The sequence below is a fragment of the Engystomops pustulosus genome, chromosome 4, assembly GCF_040894005.1.
Source record: "Engystomops pustulosus chromosome 4, aEngPut4.maternal, whole genome shotgun sequence".
In the NCBI taxonomy this organism is placed as follows: Eukaryota; Metazoa; Chordata; class Amphibia; order Anura; family Leptodactylidae; genus Engystomops; species Engystomops pustulosus.
The window spans coordinates 218150640-218177399 of NC_092414.1; the positions used below are offsets into that span (position 1 = coordinate 218150640).

The following is a 26760-nucleotide window of genomic DNA, read 5'->3' on the forward strand; positions in this document are numbered from 1 at the left end:
CGAATCCCACCCAGGTGAACATCTGCAAAGAGTTTGTATGTTCTCTCCGTGTTTGCCTGGGTTTCCTCCGGGTCCTCCGGTTTCCTCCCACACTCCAAAACATACTGGTAGGTTGATTAGATTGTGAGCCCCATGAGGACAGGGACTGATTTGTCATGCTTTGTGCAGCGCTGCGGAATGTCATAGGAGGCTCCATGACACGCTGCGACCTGATGCCCTGTTACTAACCCTCAAATCCTCTGTGCTGCTGTGATGATGTAACAGGCAGCCATACACAAAGAGAATGAGCAAAAAAAAAAATGTTATGATTAAAATTATAGATATTTTATTTTACATCCCCTCCCCCATCTCCCCTATGTATCTAGAGGAAGCCAGCGCCTCACATTTACATCGACCTTAAAAATGTAAAGCGTCCATGAAGGGCCCCCCCCCATACTGGAGCTCCAGGGACCACAGCCGACACATAAATAATCATCAGACCCCACATCATACAGGGCCACCCCCGCGGCTCTAGGCTCCACATGAAGGTCCTCAGAGGAGACCACGAGCGGCCTCCGGCCTCATCACAGGCTCCGGGGCTCAGTTAAAGTTAAACTTAAAGTGAAAGTTTCCTGAGCTGAAGGGGTTAAATTCAAAAGGCCACTGCTGGTGCTGGTGCCCCGAGCCCTGCTGGTTCTCCGGATCTAATGGATCTTCTCCAGCATCAACCTTCTGCCGCATCTCTGAAAAATATAAGATTCAGTGTTCAGTATTACAGTAGTTATATTCCTGTACATAGAGGGCAGTATTATAGTAGTTATAGTCTTGTACATAGGGGGCAGTATTATAGTAGTTATATTCTTGTACATAGGGGCAGTATTATAGTAGTTATATCCCTGTACATAGGGGCAGTATTATAGTAGTTATATTCCTGTACATAGGGGGCAGTATTATAGTAGTTATATTCTTGTACATAGGGGCAGTATTATAGCAGTTATATTCTTGTACATAGGGGCAGTATTATAGCAGTTATATTCTTGTACATAGGGGGCAGTATTATAGTAGTTATATTCCTGTACACAGGGGGCAGTATTATAGTAGTTATATTCTTGTACATAGGGGCAGTATTATAGTAGTTATATTCTTGTACATAGGGAGCAGTATTATAGTAGTTATATTCTTGTGTATAGGGGGCAGTATTATAGTAGTTATATTCCTGTACATAGGGGGCAGTATTATAGTAGTTATATTCCTGTACATAGGGGGCAGTATTATAGTAGTTATATTCTTGTACATAGGGGCAGTATTATAGTAGTTATATTCCGGTACATAGGCGGCACTATTATAGTAGTTATATTCTTGTACATAGGGGGCAGTATTATAGTAGTTATATTCTTGTACATAGGGGGCAGTATTATAGTAGTTATATTCTTGTACATAGAGGGCAGTATTATAGTAGTTATATTACTGTACATAGGGGGCAGTATTATAGTAGTTATATTCTTCTGTATAGGGGGCAGTATTATAGTAGTTATATTCTTGTGTATAGGGGGCAGTATTATAGTAGTTATATTCCTGTACATAGGGGGCACTATTATAGTAGTTATATTCTTGTACATAGGGGCAGTATTATAGTAGTTATATTCCTGTACGTAGGGGGCACTATTATAGTAGTTATATTCTTGTACATAGGGGGCAGTATTATAGTAGTTATATTCTTGTACATAGGGGGCAGTATTATAGTAGTTATATTCTTGTACATAGAGGGCAGTATTATAGTAGTTATATTCTTGTGTATAGGGGGCAGTATTATAGTAGTTATATTCCTGTACATAGGGGGCACTATTATAGTAGTTATATTCTTGTACATAGGGGCAGTATTATAGTAGTTATATTCCTGTACATAGGGGGCACTATTATAGTAGTTATATTCTTGTACATAGGGGGCAGTATTATAGTAGTTATATTCTTGTACATAGGGGGCAGTATTATAGTAGTTATATTCTTGTACATAGGGGGCAGTATTATAGTAGTTATATTCTTGTACATAGGGGGCAGTATTATAGTAGTTATATTACTATACATAGGGGGCAGTATTATAGTAGTTATATTCTTGTGTATAGGGGGCAGTATTATAGTAGTTATATTCTTGTGTATAGGGGGCAGTATTATAGTAGTTATATTCCTGTACATAGGGGGCAGTATTATAGTAGTTATATTCCTGTACATAGGGGGCAGTATTATAGTAGTTATATTCTTGTACATAGGGGGCAGTATTATAGTAGTTATATTCTTGTACATAGGGGGCAGTATTATAGTAGTTACATTCTTGTACATAGGGGGCAGTATTATAGTAGTTATATTCTTGTACATAGGGGGCAGTATTATAGTAGTTATATTCTTGTACATAGGGGGCAGTATTATAGTAGTTATATTCTTGTACATAGGGGGCAGTATTATAGTAGTTATATTCCTGTACATAGGGGGCAGTATTATAGTAGTTATATTCCTGTACATAGGGGGCAGTATTATAGTAGTTATATTCCTGTACATAGGGGGCAGTATTATAGTAGTTATATTCTTGTACATAGGGGGCAGTATTATAGTAGTTATATTCTTGTACATAGGAGGCAGGAATATAGTAGTTATATTCTTGTACATAGGGGGCAGTATTATAGTAGTTATAGTCTTGTACATGGGGGGCAGTATTATAGTAGTTATATTCTTGTACATAGGGGGCAGTATTATAGTAGTTATATTCCTGTACATAGGGGCAGTATTATAGTAGTTATATTCTTGTACATAGGGGACAGTATTATAGTAGTTATATTCCTGTACATAGGGGCAGTATTATAGTAGTTATATTCCTGTACATAGGGGGCAGTATTATAGTAGTTATATTCCTGTACCTAGAGGGCAGTATTATAGTAGTTATATTCCTGTACATAGGGGGCAGTATTATAGTAGTTATATTCCTGTACATAGGGGCAGTATTATAGTAGTTATATTCCTGTACATAGGGGCAGTATTATAGTAGTTATATTCCTGTACATAGGCGGCAGTATTATAGTAGTTATATTCCTGTACATAGGGGCAGTATTATAGTAGTTATATTCTTGTACATAGGGGGCAGTATTATAGTAGTTATATTCCTGTACATAGGGGGCAGTATTATAGTAGTTATATTCTTGTACATAGGGAGCAGTATTATAGTAGTTATATTCTTGTACATAGGGGGCAGTATTATAGTAGTTATATTCTTGTACATAGGGGGCAGTATTATAGTAGTTATATTCTTGTACATAGGGGGCAGTATTATAGTAGTTATATTCTTGTACATAGGGGGCAGTATTATAGTAGTTATATTCTTGTACATAGGGGGCAGTATTATAGTAGTTATATTCCTGTACATAGGGGGCAGTATTATAGTAGTTATATTCTTGTACATTGGGCAGTATTATAGTAGTTATATTCCTGTACATAGGGGCAGTATTATAGTAGTTATATTCCTGTACATAGGGGGCAGTATTATAGTAGTTATATTCTTGTACATAGGGGGCAGTATTATAGTAGTTATATTCTTGTACATAGGGGGTAGTATTATAGTAGTTATATTCTTGTACATAGGGGCAGTATTATAGTAGTTATATTCTTGTACATAGGGGGCAGTATTATAGTAGTTATATTCTTGTACATAGGGGGCAGTATTATAGTAGTTATATTCCTGTACATAGGGGGCAGTATTATAGTAGTTATATTCTTGTACATAGGGGGCAGTATTATAGTAGTTATATTCTTGTACATAGGGGCAGTATTATAGTAGTTATATTCTTGTACATAGGGGGCAGTATTATAGTAGTTATATTCTTGTACATAGGGGCAGTATTATAGTAGTTATATTCTTGTACATAGGGGGCAGTATTATAGTAGTTATATTCTTGTACATAGGGGGCAGTATAATAGTAGTTATATTCCTGTACATAGGAGGCAGTATTATAGTAGTTATATTCCTGTACATAGGGGGCAGTAGTATAGTAGTTATATTCTTGTACATAGGGGGCAGTATTATAGTAGTTATATTCTTGTACATAGGGGGCAGTATTATAGTAGTTACATTCTTGTACATAGGGGGCAGTATTATAGTAGTTATATTCTTGTACATAGGGGGCAGTATTATAGTAGTTATATTCCTGTACATAGGGGGCAGTATTATAGTAGTTATATTCCTGTACATAGGGGGCAGTATTATAGTAGTTATATTCCTGTACATAGGGGGCAGTATTATAGTAGTTATATTCTTGTACATAGGGGGCAGTATTATAGTAGTTATATTCCTGTACATAGGGGGCAGTATTATAGTAGTTATATTCCTGTACATAGGGGGCAGTATTATAGTAGTTATGTTCTTGTACATAGGGGGCAGTATTATAGTAGCTATAGTCTTGTACATAGGGGGCAGTATTATAGTAGTTATATTCCTGTACATAGGGGGCAGTATTATAGTAGTTATATTCCTGTACATAGGGGGCAGTATTATAGTAGTTATATTCTTGTACATAGGGGGCAGTATTATAGTAGTTATATTCCTGTACATAGGGGGCAGTATTATAGTAGTTATATTCTTGTACATAGGGGGCAGTATTATAGTAGTTATATTCCTGTACATAGGGGGCAGTATTATAGTAGTTATATTCCTGTACATAGGGGGCAGTATTATAGTAGTTATATTCCTGTACATAGGGGGCAGTATTATAGTAGTTATATTCTTGTACATAGGGGGCAGTATTATAGTAGTTATATTCTTGTACATAGGGGGCAGTATTATAGTAGTTATATTCTTGTACATAGGGGGCAGTATTATAGTAGTTATATTCCTGTACATAGGGGGCAGTAGTATAGTAGTTATATTCTTGTACATAGGGGCAGTATTATAGTAGTTATATTCTTGTACATAGGGAGCAGTATTATAGTAGTTATATTCCTGTACATAGGGGGCAGTATTATAGTAGTTATATTCCTGTACATAGGGAGCAGTATTATAGTAGTTATATTCTTGTACATAGGGGGCAGTATTATAGTAGTTATATTCTTGTACATAGGGGGCAGTATTATAGTAGTTATATTCTTGTACATAGGGGGCAGTATTATAGTAGTTATATTCTTGTACATAGGGGGCAGTATTATAGTAGTTATATTCCTGTACATAGGGGGCAGTATTATAGTAGTTATATTCCTGTACATAGGGGGCAGTATTATAGTAGTTATATTCTTGTACATAGGGGGCAGTATTATAGTAGTTATATTCCTGTACATAGGGAGCAGTATTATAGTAGTTATATTCCTGTACATAGGGGGCAGTATTATAGTAGTTATATTCTTGTACATAGAGGGCAGTATTATAGTAGTTATATTCTTGTACATAGGGGGCAGTATTATAGATATTTCCACCACACATATACCTGGGTCTGTTAACACTTCTTTGGCTGCTGCGATGTCTATGAATCTCTTCTCCGCTTCCCTCTTCTCCTCCTCGGACTGGAAGTTGTCGGGGTGCCATTGTTGTGCCAGCTTCCTGTAGGCTTTGATGACCTCCTGCTTGTTGGCGTTTCTGTTGGGGACAGGAGGATGTGGTGACGCTGGGGCAGTCATCCCCCACATCTTATATCGGTATTATGGATCACTTACCTCTTGACCCCCAGGATCTTGTAGTAATCTCGCTTTCGGGACTGTTTCAGCAGCTTCTGCGCCCGCTCCAGGCCCTGGCTGATCTCCTCGTTGTCTCCGTCCAGCTCTTTGGCTTGTTGGAAATCTTCCACGGCTGCAGGAGTGACATACCAGGGGGTCAGGGGGCACATGGAGGGTTATGGGTGACACCTGCGACCCCCCGGTCAGGGCACCCACCTTTCTCGTATTCCTCATTGAGGATATAGATCTCGGCCCGGTCCTTCAGCACCTGCGGGTTGTGCGGGTCTCGCTGTACGGCTTCTGTACACACCTTAATGGCCGCCTCCGTGTGCTGACTCTGCGGGGCAAGGACAGGGTTACACCGTCACCCCGGGGTGTGGGGGGGGGGGGAGATATCGGGGAGTCAGGGGACGCACCTTGGACAGGCAGTGGCAGATCCGCTCCTTCGCCCTCTTCCTGTAGATTTCCACCTCCGGCTCCGTCATTATCACCGACTCAAACTTCTCCACCGCGGCCTCATATCTGCAGAGGGACAGAGCGGTCATAGGGGGCGCACTCCTAGCGGGACCCCCACACACCCACAGAAGGGTCACCTACCTCTGCTCTCGGACCATCTCCTCAGCAGACTCCAGCTGTCTGGACAACTTCTTCACTCGTTTGTAAAGGGAGTAACAATCCTTGTCGTCCTGATCCAACTTCAGACATTCCCGCACCTGACTGCAGGGGGCAGAAGCGCGCATCAGCATCACAGCACAATGACCCCTTCCCCCCTGTGACATCACACATGACCTCCCCCCGGGTGACCTATGACATCACACATGACCACCCCACGACCCAAGACATCGTGCATAACCTCCCCATCCCAGGTGACCTATGACACCGCACCCAAGGTGACCTGTGACATCACGCATGTTCTACCCCCTCGCAGGTGACCTGTGACATCACACACGACCTCTCACCTCAGGCTCTCCCTGTGGTCGCCCAGGATGTAGTAGAGCTGGCTGAGTTTCAGGAAGGCGGCGCGGTTGTCGTTGCGCAGTTTGGTTGTGGGCCTGAGGTCCTGGATGGCGCTGGACACGTCCCCGTTGTTCAGGTGGCACTCGGAGCGCAGCTCCCGCATACTGGGGTCCCAGGGGGAGAACTGGAAGACATGGGGGAGGGGGGGTTACCAGTCACCCCCATAGAGACCCCCAAAAACATCTGTACCACCCACTCCTTACCTCCACCACCTTCTCCAGCCAGGAGATCGCTCCCACATAGTCCTCGCGCTCATAGGCCCCCAGCGCCTCCTGCCGGTGCTCCGAAACCTCCTGCGCCCGCGCCAGCTGCATCTGGGCCTCCTCATTAGACGGATTACTCATCAGCTGCAGGAGACCAGCACCAGCATTACATCACTCGTCCTGTGCTCTATTCACACCTAAAGCTGCACCGCCGCTACAGCCAGAGCCGCAGGAGCCGCCGCCGCTACAGCCAGAGCCGCCGCCACAGCCAGAGCCGCAGGAGCCGCCGCCGCTACAGCCAGAGCCGCAGGAGCCGCCGCCGCTACAGCCAGAGCCGCCGCCACAGCCAGAGCCGCAGGAGCCACTACAGCCAGAGCCGCAGGAGCCGCCGCCGCTACAGCCAGAGCCGCAGGAGCCGCCGCCGCTACAGCCAGAGCCGCCGCCGCTACAGCCAGAGCCGCAGGAGCCGCCGCCGCTACAGCCAGAGCCGCAGGAGCCGCCGCTACAGCCAGAGCCGCAGGAGCCGCCGCTACAGCCAGAGCCCCAGGAGCCGCCGCTACAGCCAGAGCCCCAGGAGCCGCCGCTACAGCCAGAGCCCCAGGAGCCGCCGCTACAGCCAGAGCCCCAGGAGCCGCCGCTACAGCCAGAGCCCCAGGAGCCGCCGCTACAGCCAGAGCCGCCGCCGCTACAGCCAGAGCCGCAGGAGCCGCCGCTACAGCCAGAGGCGCAGGAGCCGCCGCCACCACCACAGCCAGAGGCGCAGGAGCCGCCGCCACCACCACAGCCAGAGGCGCAGGAGCCGCCGCCACCACCACAGCCAGAGGCGCAGGACCCGCCGCCACCACCACAGCCAGAGGCGCAGGACCCGCCGCCACCACCACAGCCAGAGGCGCAGGACCCGCCGCCACCACCACAGCCAGAGGCGCAGGACCCGCCGCCACCACCACAGCCAGAGGCGCAGGACCCGCTGACACCAGTGTAGTGCGTTTCGTTATCTCATCTATGAGAACAGTGACTGCAGCTCTGGCACACTGCAGGGTCCTAGTGCTGGTCCTGTCTCTGTATAGAGCTCACATGTTGCTGCAATGCACTGTGGGATACGTAGTGCTCTCCGAGGCAGCTCTACATCTCCCACAATGCAGCGCAGCACCATGAGTCATTAGAGATCCCTGAGGAAGCCTGTGGGGGGCGCTCTCACCACGGTCTGGAAGTCCTCCTTGGCCTGGTCGGTGTCCCCCTGCTTCAGTAGGATGTTCCCTCGCTGGAGTCGGGCCTGGAGGGGGAGGGATGACACATTATAGGAGACTCTCTGTCTGTGTAGCTCCCCTACAGGCAGGGGGGAGAACTGCAGCCCCGGAACATGTGACCGACCTACCAGCTGGACCCCATCGCCGGCTCACTCACTCACCGCCAGGAAGTCCGGCTTCAGCTCGATGGCTCTGCTGAGGTCCGGCAGCGCCGCCCTGAACTTCCCCAGGGCCAGGTAGACGGTCGCTCGCTTGTAATAGGTCAGGTAGTTTTTGGGGTCTCCATCTGGAACAGATCCATAGAGGAGGTATGTGTGGGCCCACCTGCACCCCGATGTCCCCCCGTGCACCCTCCCCATGCCCCAAGTACTCACCCACAGCGGAGTGATAGTGTGACAAGGCCTCGGCCAGCTGCCCGGCTGCCAGGAGCTTCCGACCCATCTCCAGGTGATTCTCCACCTCCGCCTGCCCCGCCGCCAGGGCCCCTGCGGGTACAGACACGTGTGACCAGAGACCGGGGGGGCCCATATAGCAGGGTGACCCCTGTACACAGATCCGGGGGCCCCCTATATAGCAGTGTGACCCCTGTACACAGAGCCGGGGGCCCCTATATAGCAGTGTGACCCCTGTACACAGAGCTGGGCCCCCCCCTATACAGAGCTGGGCCCCCCTATATAGCAGTGTGACCCCTGTACATAGAGCCAGGGGGCCCCTATATAGCAGTGTGACCCCTGTACACAGATCCGGGAGCCCCCTATATAGCAGGGTGACCCCTGTACACAGAGCTGGGCCCCTATATAGCAGTGTGACCCCTGTACACAGAGCCGGGGGCCCCCTATATAGCAGTGTGACCCCTGTATAGCAGTGTGACCCCTGTACACAGAGCCGGGGCCCCTATATAGCAGTGTGACCCCTGTACACAGAGCCGGGGGCCCCTATATAGCAGGGTGACCCCTGTACACAGAGCCGGGGGGCCCCCCTATATAGCAGTGTGACACCTGTACACAGATACGGGGAGCCCCTATATAACAGGGTGACCCCTATATAGCAGTGTGACCCCTGTACACAGAGCCGGGGCCCCTATATAGCAGTGTGACCCCTGTACACAGAGCCGGGGGCCCCTATATAGCAGGTTGACCCCTGTACACAGAGGCGGGGCCCCTATATAGCAGTGTGACCCCTGTACACAGAGCCGGGCCCCCTATATAGCAGTGTGACCCCTGTACACAGAGCCGGGGCCCCCTATATAGCAGTGTGACCCCTGTACACAGAGCCGGGGCGCCCCCTATATAGCAGTGTGACCACTGTACACAGAGCCGGGGCCCCCTATATAGCAGTGTGACCCCTGTACACAGAGCCGGGGGGGCCCTATATAGCAGTGTGACCCCTGTACACAGAGCCGGGGCCCCCCCTATATAGCAGTGTGACCCCTGTACACAGAGCGGGGGGCCCCTATATAGCAGTGTGACCCCTGTACACAGAGCCGGGGGCCCCTATATAGCAGGGTGACCCCTGTACACAGAGCCGGGGGGCCCTATATAGCAGTGTGACCCCTGTACACAGAGCCGGGGCCCCCCCTATATAGCAGTGTGACCCCTGTACACAGAGCCGGGGGCCCCTATATAGCAGTGTGACCCCTGTACACAGAGCCGGGGGGCCCTATATAGCAGTGTGACCCCTGTACACAGAGCCGGGGGCCCCTATATAGCAGTGTGACCCCTGTACACAGAGCCGGGGGCCCCTATATAGCAGTGTGACCCCTGTACACAGAGCCAGGGGCCCCCTATATAGCAGTGTGACCCCTGTACACAGAGCCGGGGGCCCCTATATAGCAGTGTGACCCCTGTACACAGAGCCGGGGGCCCCCTATATAGCAGTGTGACCCCTGTACACAGAGCCGGGCCCCCTATATAGCAGTGTGACCCCTGTACACAGAGCCTGGGGGCCCCTATATAGCAGTGTGACCCCTGTACACAGAGCCGGGGGCCCCTATATAGCAGTGTGACCCCTGTACACAGAGCCTGGGGGGCCCCTATATAGCAGTGTGACCCCTGTACACAGAGCCGGGGGGGCCCTATATAGCAGTGTGACCCCTGTACACAGAGCCGGGGGGCCCCTATATAGCAGGGTGACCCCTGTACACAGAGCTGGGCCCCCTATATAGCAGCGTGACCCCTGTACACAGAGCTGGGGCCCCCCCTATATAGCAGTGTGACCCCTGTACACAGAGCCGGGGGGCCCCCTATATAGCAGTGTGACCCCTGTACACAGAGCCGGGGAGCCCTCTATATAGCAGTGTGACCCCTGTACACAGAGCTGGGCCCCTATATAGCAGGGTGACCCCTGTACACAGAGCCTGGGGCCCCCTATATAGCAGTGTGACCCCTGTACACAGAGCCGGGCCCCCCTATATAGCAGTGTGACCCCTGTAAACAGAGCTGGGCCCCCTATATAGCAGTGTGACCCCTGTACACAGAGCCGGGGGCCCCTATATAACAGTGTGACCCCTGTACACAGAGCCGGGGCCCCCTATATAGCAGTGTGACCCCTGTACACAGAGCCGGGGGCCCCTATATAGCAGTGTGACCCCTGTACACAGAGCCGGGGGCCCCTATATAGCAGTGTGACCCCTGTACACAGAGCCGAGGGCCCCTATATAGCAGTGTGACCCCTGTACACAGAGCCGGGGGCCCCCTATATAGCAGTGTGACCCCTGTACACAGAGCCGGGCCCCCTATATAGCAGTGTGACCCCTGTACACAGAGCCTGGGGGCCCCTATATAGCAGTGTGACCCCTGTACACAGAGCCGGGGGCCCCTATATAGCAGTGTGACCCCTGTACACAGAGCCTGGGGGGCCCCTATATAGCAGTGTGACCCCTGTACACAGAGCCGGGGGGCCCTATATAGCAGTGTGACCCCTGTACACAGAGCCGGGGGCCCCTATATAGCAGGGTGACCCCTGTACACAGAGCTGGGCCCCCTATATAGCAGCGTGACCCCTGTACACAGAGCTGGGGCCCCCCTATATAGCAGTGTGACCCCTGTACACAGAGCCGGGGGGCCCCCTATATAGCAGTGTGACCCCTGTACACAGAGCCGGGGAGCCCTCTATATAGCAGTGTGACCCCTGTACACAGAGCTGGGCCCCTATATAGCAGGGTGACCCCTGTACACAGAGCCTGGGGCCCCCTATATAGCAGTGTGACCCCTGTACACAGAGCCGGGCCCCCCTATATAGCAGTGTGACCCCTGTAAACAGAGCTGGGCCCCCTATATAGCAGTGTGACCCCTGTACACAGAGCCGGGGGGCCCCTATATAGCAGTGTGACCCCTGTACACAGAGCCGGGGGCCCCTATATAACAGTGTGACCCCTGTACACAGAGCCGGGGCCCCCTATATAGCAGTGTGACCCCTGTACACAGAGCCGGGGGCCCCTATATAGCAGTGTGACCCCTGTACACAGAGCCGGGGGCCCCTATATAGCAGTGTGACCCCTGTACACAGAGCCGAGGGCCCCTATATAGCAGTGTGACCCCTGTACACAGAGCCGGGGGCCCCTATATAGCAGTGTGACCCCTGTACACAGAGCCGGGGGCCCCTATATAGCAGTGTGACCCCTGTACACAGAGCCGGGGGGCCCCTATATAGCAGTGTGACCCCTGTACACAGAGCCGGGGGGCCCCTATATAGCAGTGTGACCCCTGTACACAGAGCCGGGCCCCCCTATATAGCAGTGTGACCCCTGTGCACAGAGCCGGGGGGCCCCTATATAGCAGTGTGACCCCTGTACACAGAGCCGGGGCCCCCTATATAGCAGTGTGACCCCTGTACACAGAGCCGGGGGGCCCCTATATAACAGTGTGACCCCTGTACACAGAGCCAGGGGCCCCTATATAGCAGTGTGACCCCTGTACACAGAGCCAGGGGCCCCTATATAGCAGTGTGACCCCTGTACACAGAGCCGGGGGCCCCTATATAGCAGTGTGACCCCTGTACACAGAGCCGGGGGCCCCTATATAGCAGTGTGACCCCTGTACACAGAGCCAGGGGCCCCTATATAGCAGTGTGACCCCTGTACACAGAGCCGGGGGCCCCTATATAGCAGTGTGACCCCTGTACACAGAGCCGGGGGCCCCTATATAGCAGCGTGAACCCTGTACACAGAGCCTGGGGGCCCCTATATAGCAGTGTGACCCCTGTACACAGAGCCTGGGGGCCCCTATATAGCAGTGTGACCCCTGTACACAGAGCCGGGGAGCCCCTATATAGCAGTGTGACCCCTGTACACAGAGCCGGGGCCCCCTATATAACAGTGTGACCCCTGTACACAGAGCCGGGGCCCCCTATATAGCAGTGTGACCCCTGTACACAGAGCCGGGGGCCCCTATATAGCAGTGTGACCCCTGTACACAGAGCCGGGGGCCCCTATATAGCAGTGTGACCCCTGTACACAGAGCCGGGGCCCCCTATATAGCAGGGAGACCCCTGTACACAGAGCCGGGGCCCCCTATATAACAGTGTGACCCCTGTACACAGAGCTAGGGGGGCCCCTATATAGCAGTGTGACCCCTGTACACAGAGCCGGGGGCCCCCTATATAGCAGTGTGACCCCTGTACACAGAGCCGGGGGCCCCTATATAGCAGTGTGACCCCTGTACACAGAGCCGGGGGCCCCCTATATAGCAGTGTGACCCCTGTGCACAGAGCCGGGGGCCCCCTATATAGCAGTGTGACCCCTGTACACAGAGCCGGGGAGCCCCTATATAGCAGTGTGACCCCTGTACACAGAGCCGGGGGCCCTATAAAACAGTGTGACCCCTGTACACAGAGCCGGGGCCCCCTATATAGCAGTGTGACCCCTGTACACAGAGCCGGGGGCCCCTATATAGCAGTGTGACCCCTGTACACAGAGCTGGGCCCCCTATATAGCAGGGTGACCCCTGTACACAGAGCCGGGGGGCCCTATATAGCAGGGTGACCCCTGTACACAGAGCCGGGGGCCCCCTATATAGCAGGGTGACCCCTGTACACAGAGCCGGGGGCCCCCTATATAGCAGTGTGACCCCTGTACACAGAGCCGGGGCCCCTATATAGCAGGGTGACCCCTGTACACAGAGCCGGGGGCCCCCCTATATAGCAGTGTGACCCCTGTACACAGAGCCTGGGGGCCCCTATATAGCAGTGTGACCCCTGTACACAGAGCCGGGGGCCCCCTATATAGCAGTGTGACCCCTGTACACAGAGCTGGGCCCCCTATATAGCAGTGTGACCCCTGTACACAGAGCCGGGGGCCCCTATATAGCAGTGTGACCCCTGTACACAGAGCCTGGGGGCCCCTATATAGCAGTGTGACCCCTGTACACAGAGCCGGGGGGCCCCTATATAGCAGTGTGACCCCTGTACACAGAGCCGGGGGCCCCTATATAGCAGTGTGACCCCTGTACACAGAGCCGGGGGCCCCTATATAGCAGTGTGACCCCTGTACACAGAGCCGGGGGCCCCTATATAGCAGTGTGACCCCTGTACACAGAGCCTGGGGGCCCCTATATAGCAGTGTGACCCCTGTACACAGAGCCGGGGGGCCCCTATATAGCAGTGTGACCCCTGTACACAGAGCCTGGGGGCCCCTATATAGCAGTGTGACCCCTGTACACAGAGCTGGGCCCCTATATAGCAGTGTGACCCCTGTACACAGAGCCGGGGGCCCCTATATAGCAGTGTAACCCCTGTACACAGAGCCGGGGCCCCCTATATAGCAGTGTGACCCCTGTACACAGAGCCTGGGGGCCCCCCTATATAGCAGTGTGACCCCTGTACACAGAGCCTGGGGGCCCCCCTATATAGCAGTGTGACCCCTGTACACAGAGCCGGGGGGCCCCCCTATATAGCAGTGTGACCCCTGTACACAGAGCCGGGGGGCCCCCCTATATAGCAGTGTGACCCCTGTACACAGAGCCGGGGGCCCCCTATATAGCAGTGTGACCCCTGTACACAGAGCCGGGACCCCCTATATAGCAGTGTGACCCCTGTACACAGAGCCGGGGGCCCCTATATAGCAGTGTGACCCCTGTACACAGAGCCGGGGGCCCCTATATAGCAGGGTGACCCCTGTACACAGAGCCGGGGGGCCCCCCTATATAGCAGTGTGACCCCTGTACACAGAGCCGGGGGCCCCTATATAGCAGTGTGACCCCTGTACACAGAGCGGGGGCCCCTATATAGCAGTGTGACCCCTGTACACAGAGCGGGGGCCCCTATATAGCAGTGTGACCCCTGTACACAGAGCCGGGGGGCCCCCTATATAGCAGTGTGACCCCTGTACACAGAGCCGGGGGCCCCTATATAGCAGTGTGACCCCTGTACACAGAGCCGGGGGGGCCCCCCTATATAGCAGTGTGACCCCTGTACACAGAGCCGGGGGCCCCTATATAGCAGTGTGACCCCTGTACACAGAGCCGGGGGCCCCCTATATAGCAGTGTGACCCCTGTACACAGAGCCTGGGCCCCTATATAGCAGTGTGACCCCTGTACACAGAGCCGGGGGCCCCTATATAGCAGTGTGACCCCTGTACACAGAGCCGGGCCCCCCTATATAGCAGTGTGACCCCTGTACACAGAGCCTGGGGGCCCCCTATATAGCAGTGTGACCCCTGTACACAGAGCTGGGCCCCTATATAGCAGGGTGACCCCTGTACACAGAGCCGGGGCCCCCCTATATAGCAGGGTGACCCCTGTACACAGAGCCGGGGGGCCCTATATAGCAGTGTGACCCCTGTACACAGAGCCGGGGCCCCCTATATAGCAGTGTGACCCCTGTACACAGAGCCGGGGGGCCCTATATAGCAGTGTGACCCCTGTACACAGAGCCGGGGGCCCCCTATATAGCAGTGTGACCCCTGTACACAGAGCCTGGGCCCCTATATAGCAGTGTGACCCCTGTACACAGAGCCGGGGGCCCCTATATAGCAGTGTGACCCCTGTACACACCCCTATATAAGGTAAGTACTCACCATCCAGCTGAAGGTCCAGGATGACACAGAGAAGGGAGAGAGAGGACAGGACCCCATTCACACCGCGCCGCGCTCTCTCCATGTCTGCCGGGGGTCCGCTGCACCTGCCGGGGGGAGACACAACCACTGTGACTGGAGTATGAGGACCCCCACACACCCCCTCCCCTGCAGCTCTGGATGTGACTGGAGTATGAGGACCCCCACACACCCCCTCCCCTGCAGCTCTGGATGTGACTGCAGTATGAGGACCCCCACACACCCCCTCCCCTGCAGCTCTGGATATGACTGGAGTATGAGGACCCTCTCACACCCCCTGCAGCTCTGGATGTGACTGCAGTATGAGGACCCCCACACACCCCCTCCCCTGCAGCTCTGGATATGACTGGAGTATGAGGACCCTCTCACACCCCCTGCAGCTCTGGATGTGACTGCAGTATGAGGACCCTCTCACACCCCCTGCAGCTCTGGATGTGACTGCAGTATGAGGACCCTCTCACACCCCCTGCAGCTCTGGATGTGACTGGAGTATGAGGACCCTCGTACACCCCCCTGCAGCTCTGGATGTGACTCGAGTATGAGGACCCTCTAACACCCCCTGCAGCTCTGGATGTGACTGGAGTATGAGGACCCTCTCACCCCCCTGCAGCTCTGGATGTGACTCGAGTATGAGGACCCTCTAACACCCCCTGCAGCTCTGGATGTGACTGGAGTATGAGGACCCCCACACACCCCCCTGCAGCTGTGGATGTGACTGGAGTATGAGGACCCTCTCACACCCCCTGCAGCTCTGGATGTGACTGGAGTATGAGGACCCTCTCACACCCCCTGCAGCTCTGAATGTGACTGGAGTATGAGGACCCTCTCACACCCCCCTGCAGCTGTGGATGTGACTGGAGTATGAGGACCCTCTCACACCCCCTGCAGCTCTGGATGTGACTGGAGTATGAGGACCCTCGCACCCCCCCTGCAGCTCTTGCTGTGACTGGAGTATGAGGACCCTCGCACCCCCCCCCCTGCAGCTCTGGTTGTGACTGGAGTATGAGGACCCTCTCACACCCCCTGCAGCTCTGGATGTGACTGGAGTATGAGGACCCTTTCACCCCCCCCCCCCCGCAGCTCTGGATGTGACTGCAGTATGAGGACCCTCGCACACCCCCTGCAGCTCTGGATGTGACTGGAGTATGAGGACCCTCTCACATCCCCCTGCAGCTCTGGATGTGACTGGAGTATGAGGACCCACACACACCCCCTGCAGCTCTGGATGTGACTGGAGTATGAGGACCCTCTCACACCCCCCTGCAGCTCTGGATGTGACTGCAGTATGAGGACCCTCGCACACCCCCTGCAGCTCTGGATGTGACTGGAGTATGAGGACCCTCTCACATCCCCCTGCAGCTCTGGATGTGACTGGAGTATGAGGACCCTCGTACACCCCCTGCAGCTCTGGATGTGACTGGAGTATGAGGACCCTCTCACACCCCCTGCAGCTCTGGATGTGACTGGAGTATGAGGACCCTCTCACACCCCCTGCAGCTCTGGCTGTGACTGGAGTATGAGGACCCTCGCACCCCCCCTGCAGCTCTTGCTGTGACTGGAGTATGAGGACCCTCGCACCCCCCCCCCTGCAGCTCTGGTTGTGACTGGAGTATGAGGACCCTCTCACACCCCCCTGCAGCTCTGGATGTGACTGGAGTATGAGGACCCTCTCACACCCCCTGCAGCTCTGGATGTGACTGCAGTATGAGGACCCTCTCACCCCCCCCCCTGCAGCTCTGGATGTGACTGGAGTATGAGGACCCCCACACACCCCCTCCCCTGCAGCTCTGGATGTGACTGGAGTATGAGGACCCCCACACACCCCCCTGCAGCTCTGGATGTGACTGGAGTATGAGGACCCTCTCACACCCCCTGCAGCTCTGGATGTGACTGGAGTATGAGGACCCTCTCACACCCCCTGCAGCTCTGGATATGACTGGAGTATGAGGATCCTCTCACACCCCCTGCAGCTCTGGATGTGACTGCAGTATGAGGACCCTCTCACACCCCCTGCAGCTCTGGATGTGACTGGAGTATGAGGTTCCTCTCACACCCCCCTGCAGCTCTGGATGTGACTGGAGTATGAGGACCCTCGCACACCCCCTGCAGCTCTGGATGTGACTGGAGTAAGAGGACCCTCGCACATCCCCCTGCAGCTCTGGATGTGACTGGAGTATGAGGACCCTCTCACACCTCCCTACAGCTCTGGGTGTGACTGGAGTATGAGGACCCTCGCACACCCCCTGCAGCTCTGGATGTGACTGCAGTATGAGGACCCCCACATACCCCCTGCAGCTCTGGATGTGACTGGAGTATGAGGACCCTCTCACACCTCCCTACAGCTCTGGGTGTGACTGGAGTATGAGGACCCTCGCACACCCCCTGCAGCTCTGGATGTGACTGCAGTATGAGGACCCCCACATACCCCCTGCAGCTCTGGATGTGACTGGAGTATGAGGACCCTCTCACACCCCCCCTGCAGCTCTGGATGTGACTGGAGTATGAGGACCCCCACATACCCCCTGCAGCTCTGGATGTGACTGGAGTATGAGGACCCTCGCACACCCCCCTGCAGCTCTGGATGTGACTGGAGTATGAGGACCCTCGCACACCCCCTGCAGCTCTGGATGTGACTGGAGTATGAGGACCCTCACATACCCCCTGCAGCTCTGGATGTGACTGGAGTATGAGGACCCTCTCACACCCCCTGCAGCTCTGGATGTGACTGGAGTATGAGGACCCTCTCACACCCCCTGCAGCTCTGGATGTGACTGGAGTATGAGGACCCTCTCACACCCCCCTGCAGCTGTGGATGTGACTGGAGTATGAGGATCCTCTCACACCCCCTGCAGCTCTGGATGTGACTGGAGTATGAGGACCCGCCCACACCCCCTGCAGCTCTGGATGTGACTGGAGTATGAGGACCCTCTCACACCCCCCTGCAGCTCTGGATGTGACTGCAGTATGAGGACCCTCTCACCCCCCCTGCAGCTCTGGATGTGACTGCAGTATGAGGACCCTCTCACCCCCCCTGCAGCTCTGGATGTGACTGGAGTATGAGGACCCTATCACCCCCCTGCAGCTCTGGATGTGACTGCAGTATGAGGACCCTCTCACACCCCCTGCAGCTCTGGATGTGACTGGAGTATGAGGACCCTTTAACCCCCCCCCCCCGCAGCTCTGGATGTGACTGGAGTATGAGGACCCCCGCACACCCCCTGCAGCTCTGGATGTGACTGGAGTATGAGGACCCTCTCACACCCCCCTGCAGCTCTGGATGTGACTGGAGTATGAGGACCCTCTCACACCCCCCTGCAGCTCTGGATGTGACTGGAGTATGAGGACCCACACACACCCCCTGCAGCTCTGGATGTGACTGGAGTATGAGGACCCTCTCACACCCCCCTGCAGCTCTGGATGTGACTGCAGTATGAGGACCCTCGCACACCCCCTGCAGCTCTGGATGTGACTGGAGTATGAGGACCCTCTCACATCCCCCTGCAGCTCTGGATGTGACTGGAGTATGAGGACCCTCGTACACCCCCTGCAGCTCTGGATGTGACTGGAGTATGAGGACCCTCTCACACCCCCTGCAGCTCTGGATGTGACTGGAGTATGAGGACCCTCTCACACCCCCTGCAGCTCTGGCTGTGACTGGAGTATGAGGACCCTCGCACCCCCCCTGCAGCTCTTGCTGTGACTGGAGTATGAGGACCCTCGCACCCCCCCCCCTGCAGCTCTGGTTGTGACTGGAGTATGAGGACCCTCTCACATCCCCCTGCAGCTCTGGATGTGACTGGAGTATGAGGACCCTCGTACACCCCCTGCAGCTCTGGATGTGACTGGAGTATGAGGACCCTGTCACACCCCCTGCAGCTCTGGATGTGACTGGAGTATGAGGACCCCCACACACCCCCTCCCCTGCAGCTCTGGATGTGACTGGAGTATGAGGACCCTCTCACCCCCCCCCCCCCCCTGCAGCTCTGGATGTGACTGGAGTATGAGGACCCCCACACACCCCCTCCCCTGCAGCTCTGGATGTGACTGGAGTATGAGGACCCCCACACACCCCCCTGCAGCTCTGGATGTGACTGCAGTATGAGGATCCTCTCACACCCCCTGCAGCTCTGGATGTGACTGCAGTATGAGGACCCTCTCACACCCCCTGCAGCTCTGGATGTGACTGGAGTATGAGGATCCTCTCACACCCCCTGCAGCTCTGGATGTGACTGGAGTAAGAGGACCCTCGCACACCCCCTGCAGCTCTGGATGTGACTGGAGTAAGAGGACCCTCGCACATCCCCCTGCAGCTCTGGATGTGACTGGAGTATGAGGACCCTCTCACACCTCCCTACAGCTCTGGGTGTGACTGGAGTATGAGGACCCTCGCACACCCCCTGCAGCTCTGGATGTGACTGCAGTATGAGGACCCCCACATACCCCCTGCAGCTCTGGATGTGACTGGAGTATGAGGACCCTCTCACACCCCCCCTGCAGCTCTGGATGTGACTGGAGTATGAGGACCCCCACATACCCCCTGCAGCTCTGGATGTGACTGGAGTATGAGGACCCTCGCACACCCCCCTGCAGCTCTGGATGTGACTGGAGTATGAGGACCCTCGCACACCCCCTGCAGCTCTGGATGTGACTGGAGTATGAGGACCCTCACATACCCCCTGCAGCTCTGGATGTGACTGGAGTATGAGGACCCTCTCACACCCCCTGCAGCTCTGGATGTGACTGGAGTATGAGGACCCTCTCACACCCCCTGCAGCTCTGGATGTGACTGGAGTATGAGGACCCTCTCACACCCCCCTGCAGCTGTGGATGTGACTGGAGTATGAGGATCCTCTCACACCCCCCTGCAGCTCTGGATGTGACTGGAGTATGAGGACCCGCCCACACCCCCTGCAGCTCTGGATGTGACTGCAGTATGAGGACCCTCTCACCCCCCCTGCAGCTCTGGATGTGACTGGAGTATGAGGACCCTATCACCCCCCTGCAGCTCTGGATGTGACTGCAGTATGAGGACCCTCTCACACCCCCTGCAGCTCTGGATGTGACTGGAGTATGAGGACCCTCGCACACCCCCTGCAGCTCTGGATGTGACTGGAGTATGAGGACCCTCTCACACCCCCCTGCAGCTCTGGATGTGACTGGAGTATGAGGACCCCCGCACACCCCCTGCAGCTCTGGATGTGACTCAAGTATGAGGACCCTCTCACACCCCCTGCAGCTCTGGATGTGACTGGAGTATGAGGACCCTCTCACACCCCCTGCAGCTCTGGATGTGACTGGAGTATGAGGACGCTCTCACACCCCCTGCAGCTCTGGATGTGACTGGAGTATGAGGACCCTCTCACACCCCCCTGCAGCTCTGGATGTGACTGGAGTATGAGGACCCTCTCACCCCCCCTGCAGCTCTGGATGTGACTGGAGTATGAGGACCCACACACACCCCCTGCAGCTCTGGATGTGACTGGAGTATGAGGACCCTCTCACACCCCCTGCAGCTCTGGATGTGACTGGAGTATGAGGACCCCCACATACCCCCTGCAGCTCTGGATGTGACTGGAGTATGAGGACCCACACACACCCCCTGCAGCTCTGGATGTGACTGGAGTATGAGGACGCTCTCACACCCCCTGCAGCTCTGGATGTGACTGGAGTATGAGGACCCTCTCACACCCCCTGCAGCTCTGGATGTAACTGGAGTATGAGGACCCTCGCACATCCCCCTGCAGCTCTGGATGTGACTGGAGTATGAGGACGCTATCACCCTCTGCAGCTCTGGATGTGACTGCAGTATGAGGACCCTCTCACACCCCCTGCAGCTCTGGATGTGACTGGAGTATGAGGACCCCCACATACCCCCTGCAGCTCTGGATGTGACTGGAGTATGAGGACCCACACACACCCCCTGCAGCTCTGGATGTGACTGGAGTATGAGGACGCTCTCACACCCCCTGCAGCTCTGGATGTGACTGGAGTATGAGGACCCTCGCACACCCCCTGCAGCTCTGGATGTGACTGCAGTATGAGGACCCTCTCACACCCCCTGCAGCTCTGGATGTGACTGGAGTATGAGGACCCTCTCACACCCCCCTGCAGCTCTGGATGTGACTGGAGTATGAGGACCCTCTCACACCCCCCTGCAGCTCTGGATGTGACTGGAGTATGAGGACCCCCGCACACCCCCTGCAGCTCTGGATGTGACTGAAGTAAGAGGACCCTCTCACCCCCCCCCCCCCCTGCAGCTCTGGATGTGACTGGAGTATGAGGACCCTCTCACACCCCCCTGCAGCTCTGGATGTGACTGGAGTATGAGGACCCTCTCACACCCCCCTGCAGCTCTGGATGTGACTGGAGTATGAGGACCCTCTCACACCCCCTGCAGCTCTGGATGTGACTGAAGTATGAGGACCCTCTCACACCCCCTGCAGCTCTGGATGTGACTGGAGTATGAGGACCCACACACACCCCCTGCAGCTCTGGATGTGACTGGAGTATGAGGACCCTCTCACACCCCCTGCAGCTCTGGATGTGACTGGAGTATGAGGACCCTCTCACACCCCCCTGCAGCTCTGGATGTGACTGGAGTATGAGGACTCTCTCACACCCCCCTGCAGCTCTGGATGTGACTGGAGTATGAGGACCCTCTCACACCCCCCTGCAGCTGTGGATGTGACTGGAGTATGAGGACCCTCTCACACCCCCTGCAGCTCTGGATGTGACTGGAGTATGAGGACCCGCCCACACCCCCTGCAGCTGTGGATGTGACTGGAGTATGAGGACCCTCTCACACCCCCTGCAGCTCTGGATGTGACTGGAGTATGAGGACCCTCGCACACCCCCTGCAGCTCTGGATGTGACTGGAGTATGAGGACCCTCTCACACCCCCCTGCAGCTCTGGATGTGACTGGAGTATGAGGACCCTCTCACCCCCCCTGCAGCTCTGAATGTGACTGTAGTATGAGGACCCTCTCACACCCCCCTGCAGCTCTGGATGTGACTGGAGTATGAGGACCCTCTCACACCCCCCTGCAGCTCTGGATGTGACTGGAGTATGAGGACCCTCTCACACCCCCCTGCAGCTCTGGATGTGACTGGAGTATGAGGACCCTCTCACACCCCCTGCAGCTCTGGATGTGACTGGAGTATGAGGACCCTCTCACACCCCCTGCAGCTCTGGGTGTAACTGGAGTATGAGGACCCTGTCACACCCCCTGCAGCTCTGGATATGACTGGAGTATGAGGATCCTCTCACACACCCCCTGCAGCTCTGGATGTGACTGGAGTATGAGGACCCTCTCACACCCCCTGCAGCTCTGGATGTGACTGGAATATGAGGACCCACACACACCCCCTGCAGCTCTGGATGTGACTGGAGTATGAGGACCCTCGCACACCCCCCTGCAGCTCTGGATGTGACTGGAGTATGAGGACCCTCTCACACCCCCTGCAGCTCTGGATGTGACTGCAGTATGAGGACCCTCTCACACCCCCCTGCAGCTCTGGATGTGACTGGAGTATGAGGACCCACACACACCCCCTGCAGCTCTGGATGTGACTGGAGTATGAGGACCCACACACACCCCCTGCAGCTCTGGATGTGACTGGAGTATGAGGACCCGCCCAAACCCCCCTGCAGCTCTGGATGTGACTGGAGTATGAGGACCCTCTCACCCCCCCTGCAGCTCTGGGTGTGACTGGAGTATGAGGACCCTCTCACACCCCCTGCAGCTCTGGATGTGACTGGAGTATGAGGACCCTCTCACACCCCCTGCAGCTCTGGATGTGACTGCAGTATGAGGACCCTCTCACACCCCCTGCAGCTCTGGATGTGACTGGAGTATGAGGACTCTCTCACACCCCCCTGCAGCTCTGGATGTGACTGGAGTATGAGGACCCTCTCACACCCCCCTGCAGCTGTGGATGTGACTGGAGTATGAGGACCCTCTCACACCCCCTGCAGCTCTGGATGTGACTGGAGTATGAGGACCCGCCCACACCCCCTGCAGCTGTGGATGTGACTGGAGTATGAGGACCCTCTCACACCCCCTGCAGCTCTGGATGTGACTGGAGTATGAGGACCCTCGCACACCCCCTGCAGCTCTGGATGTGACTGGAGTATGAGGACCCTCTCACACCCCCCTGCAGCTCTGGATGTGACTGGAGTATGAGGACCCTCTCACCCCCCCTGCAGCTCTGAATGTGACTGTAGTATGAGGACCCTCTCACACCCCCCTGCAGCTCTGGATGTGACTGGAGTATGAGGACCCTCTCACACCCCCTGCAGCTCTGGATGTGACTGGAATATGAGGACCCACACACACCCCCTGCAGCTCTGGATGTGACTGGAGTATGAGGACCCTCGCACACCCCCCTGCAGCTCTGGATGTGACTGGAGTATGAGGACCCTCTCACACCCCCTGCAGCTCTGGATGTGACTGCAGTATGAGGACCCTCTCACACCCCCCTGCAGCTCTGGATGTGACTGGAGTATGAGGACCCACACACACCCCCTGCAGCTCTGGATGTGACTGGAGTATGAGGACCCACACACACCCCCTGCAGCTCTGGATGTGACTGGAGTATGAGGACCCGCCCAAACCCCCCTGCAGCTCTGGATGTGACTGGAGTATGAGGACCCTCTCACACCCCCTGCAGCTCTGGATGTGACTGCAGTATGAGGACCCTCTCACACCCCCCTGCAGCTCTGGATGTGACTGGAGTATGAGGACCCTCTCACACCCCCCTGCAGCTCTGGATGTGACTGGAGTATGAGGACCCTCTCACACCCCCTGCAGCTCTGGATGTGACTGGAGTATGAGGACCCTCTCACACCCCCCTGCAGCTCTGGATGTGACTGGAGTATGAGGACCCTCTCACACCCCCCTGCAGCTCTGGATGTGACTGGAGTATGAGGACCCTGTCACTCACCTGCGGCTCAGCTGTGCGCCCCCTGAGTGCTGCTCATCCCCTGTACACACTGACACTCCAGCACTTCCGCTTCCGGCTGTCACCCGCTCGTATCTGACAACCATTCCTGGAGACACATCCGGGTGCACAGCGCCGGCCAATGAGGAACAAGCTCGCGAAAGCGTGGGCCGCAGCCATTGGGTAGGTGTGGTGACGTCACTAGCACGCCCCCTATCAATGTCTCCACTTTCACTTCTCTGGTATTTAGAAAACGCCTCAGAGATGATTGACGGCTCCGCATACCTGCCCGGTGATTGGTGGAGCGGAGTACAGAACTCCGCCTTCTTTACCAAGCATTGGCTGCTAACGTCCATCATCACTGGGCGCCAGTGCCACCTGCTGCCTTTCTATTGGTCCTGAATTTATATGTAAAATATGGTAATTCTGCTCCTACTTTTTGCGTTCGATTTGATTGGTAGATAATGTTAAGCCACGCCTCTGCCAGGCTGGAATCTCCGCATTACTTCACACGACAGCGGCAGCGGCGGGTTGTGACAGCGGCTCCTGGTGGACAGGACGAGTACTGCAAGTATGACACCTGCTGCCGCCTATACACTATACACTATATATCTAACGTAAACAACCCGATAGCGATACATTGTCATCATATGGGGGACACAGTTATGCTGAGATTTAAAAACTTCATTTTAAAAGTCATTGAAGTTTTTTCAAAATACATCTATAACGATAATCACCCCGGACATGTGCTCTGCCCGATCCCGGGGTGTCAAGTATCTGCCCCCGGACATTCACCCAAGGGGTATTAAAGGAGCAGCACATCCTCTGCCCACACAAATCCACATGCAGGGGCCCCTTTAGGACAGGGGGCCCTGGGCACATGCCCAGTTTGCCACCCCTTAACCCCGGCCCTGGCCAGCGCAGCCCCTGGAGGAAGCAGCAGTGACGTATATGTTATACATGGTCCTGGGGTGTTATATTTATGTTCGGGTCATGTCTGGGGTCTGATATTCATACAGGGGTCATGTCTGGGGTCTGATATTCATACAGGGGTCAGGTCTGGGGTCTGATATTCATATAGGGGTCAGGTCTGGGGTCTGATATTCATATAGGGGTCAGGTCTGGGAGTCTGATATTCATATAGGGGTCAGGTCTGAGGTCTGATATTCATATAGGGGTCAGGTCTGGGGTCTGATATTCATACAGGGGTCAGGTCTGAGGTCTGATATTCATACAGGGGTCAGGACTGGGTTCTGATATTCATACAGGGGTGCGGTCTGGGGTCTGATATTCATACAGGGGTTAGGTCTGGGGTCTGATATTCATACAGGGGGCAGGTCTGGGGTCTGATATTCATATAGGGGTCAGGTCTGGGGTCTGATATTCATATAGGGGTCAGGTCTGGGAGTCTGATATTCATACAGGGGTCAGGTCTGGGGTCTGATATTCATATAGGAGTCAGGTCTGGGGTCTGATATTCATACAGGGGTGCGGTCTGGGGTCTGATATTCATATAGGGGTCAGGTCTGGGGTCTGATATTCATATAGGGGTCAGGTCTGGGGTCTGATATTCATATAGGGGTCAGGTCTGGGGTCTGATATTCATACAGGGGTTAGGTCTGGGGTCTGATATTCATACAGGGGTCAGGTCTGGGGTCTGATATTCATACAGGGGTTAGGTCTGGGGTCTGATATTCATATAGGAGTCAGGTCTGGGGTCTGATATTCATACAGAGGTCAGGTCTGGGGTCTGATATTCATATAGGGGTCAGGTCTGGGGTCTGATATTCATACAGGGGTTAGGTCTGGGGTCTGATATTCATATAGGGGTCAGGTCTGGGGTCTGATATTCATACAGGGGTGCGGTCTGGGGTCTGATATTCATACAGGGGTGCGGTCTGGGGTCTGATATTCATATAGGGGTCAGGTCTGGGGTCTGATATTCATATAGGAGTCAGGTCTGGGGTCTGATATTCATACAGGGGTGCGGTCTGGGGTCTGATATTCATATAGGGGTCAGGTCTGGGGTCTGATATTCATATAGGGGTCAGGTCTGGGGTCTGATATTCATATAGGGGTCAGGTCTGAGGTCTGATATTCATATAGGGGTCAGGTCTGGGGTCTGATATTCATATAGGGGTCAGGTCTGGGGTCTGATATTCATATAGGGGTCAGGTCTGGGGTCTGATATTCATATAGGGGTCAGGTCTGGGGTCTGATATTTATACAGGGGTCAGGTCTGGGGTCTGATATTCATATAGGGGTCAGGTCTGGGGTCTGATATTCATATAGGGGTCAGGTCTGGGGTCTGATATTCATATAGGGGTCAGGTCTGAGGTCTGATATTCATACAGGGGTTAGGTCTGGGGTCTGATATTCATACAGGGGTCAGGTCTGGGGTCTGATATTCATATAGGGGTCAGGTCTGGGGTCTGATATTCATATAGGGGTCAGGTCTGGGGTCTGATATTCATACAGGGGTGCGGTCTGGGGTCTGATATTCATACAGGGGTCAGGTCTGGGGTCTGATATTCATACAGAGGTCAGGTCTGGGGTCTGATATTCATATAGGGGTCAGGTCTGGGGTCTGATATTCATATAGGGGTCAGGTCTGGGGTCTGATATTCATATAGGGGTCAG

The 26760-nt window shown here is 54.6% G+C and overlaps 1 protein-coding gene across 1 annotated transcript; it reads right to left on the minus strand.

Annotated features, from left to right (window-relative positions):
* Positions 1 to 320: 320 nt before the first annotated feature.
* Positions 321 to 24507, minus strand: LOC140128350 (dnaJ homolog subfamily C member 3-like). The gene is made up of 13 exons (XM_072149986.1): positions 24124 to 24507; positions 15145 to 15248; positions 8506 to 8616; positions 8293 to 8417; positions 8083 to 8157; positions 6885 to 7028; positions 6624 to 6805; positions 6262 to 6381; positions 6081 to 6186; positions 5881 to 6001; positions 5665 to 5797; positions 5439 to 5587; positions 321 to 722 (listed from the first exon to the last, which is right to left on the minus strand). The coding sequence occupies exons 1-13, from the start codon at positions 24477 to 24479 to the stop codon at positions 580 to 582; spliced, it is 1869 nt and encodes a 622-aa protein (XP_072006087.1). The 5' UTR covers positions 24480 to 24507; the 3' UTR covers positions 321 to 579.
* Between the last annotated feature and the right edge of the window lie 2253 nt (positions 24508 to 26760).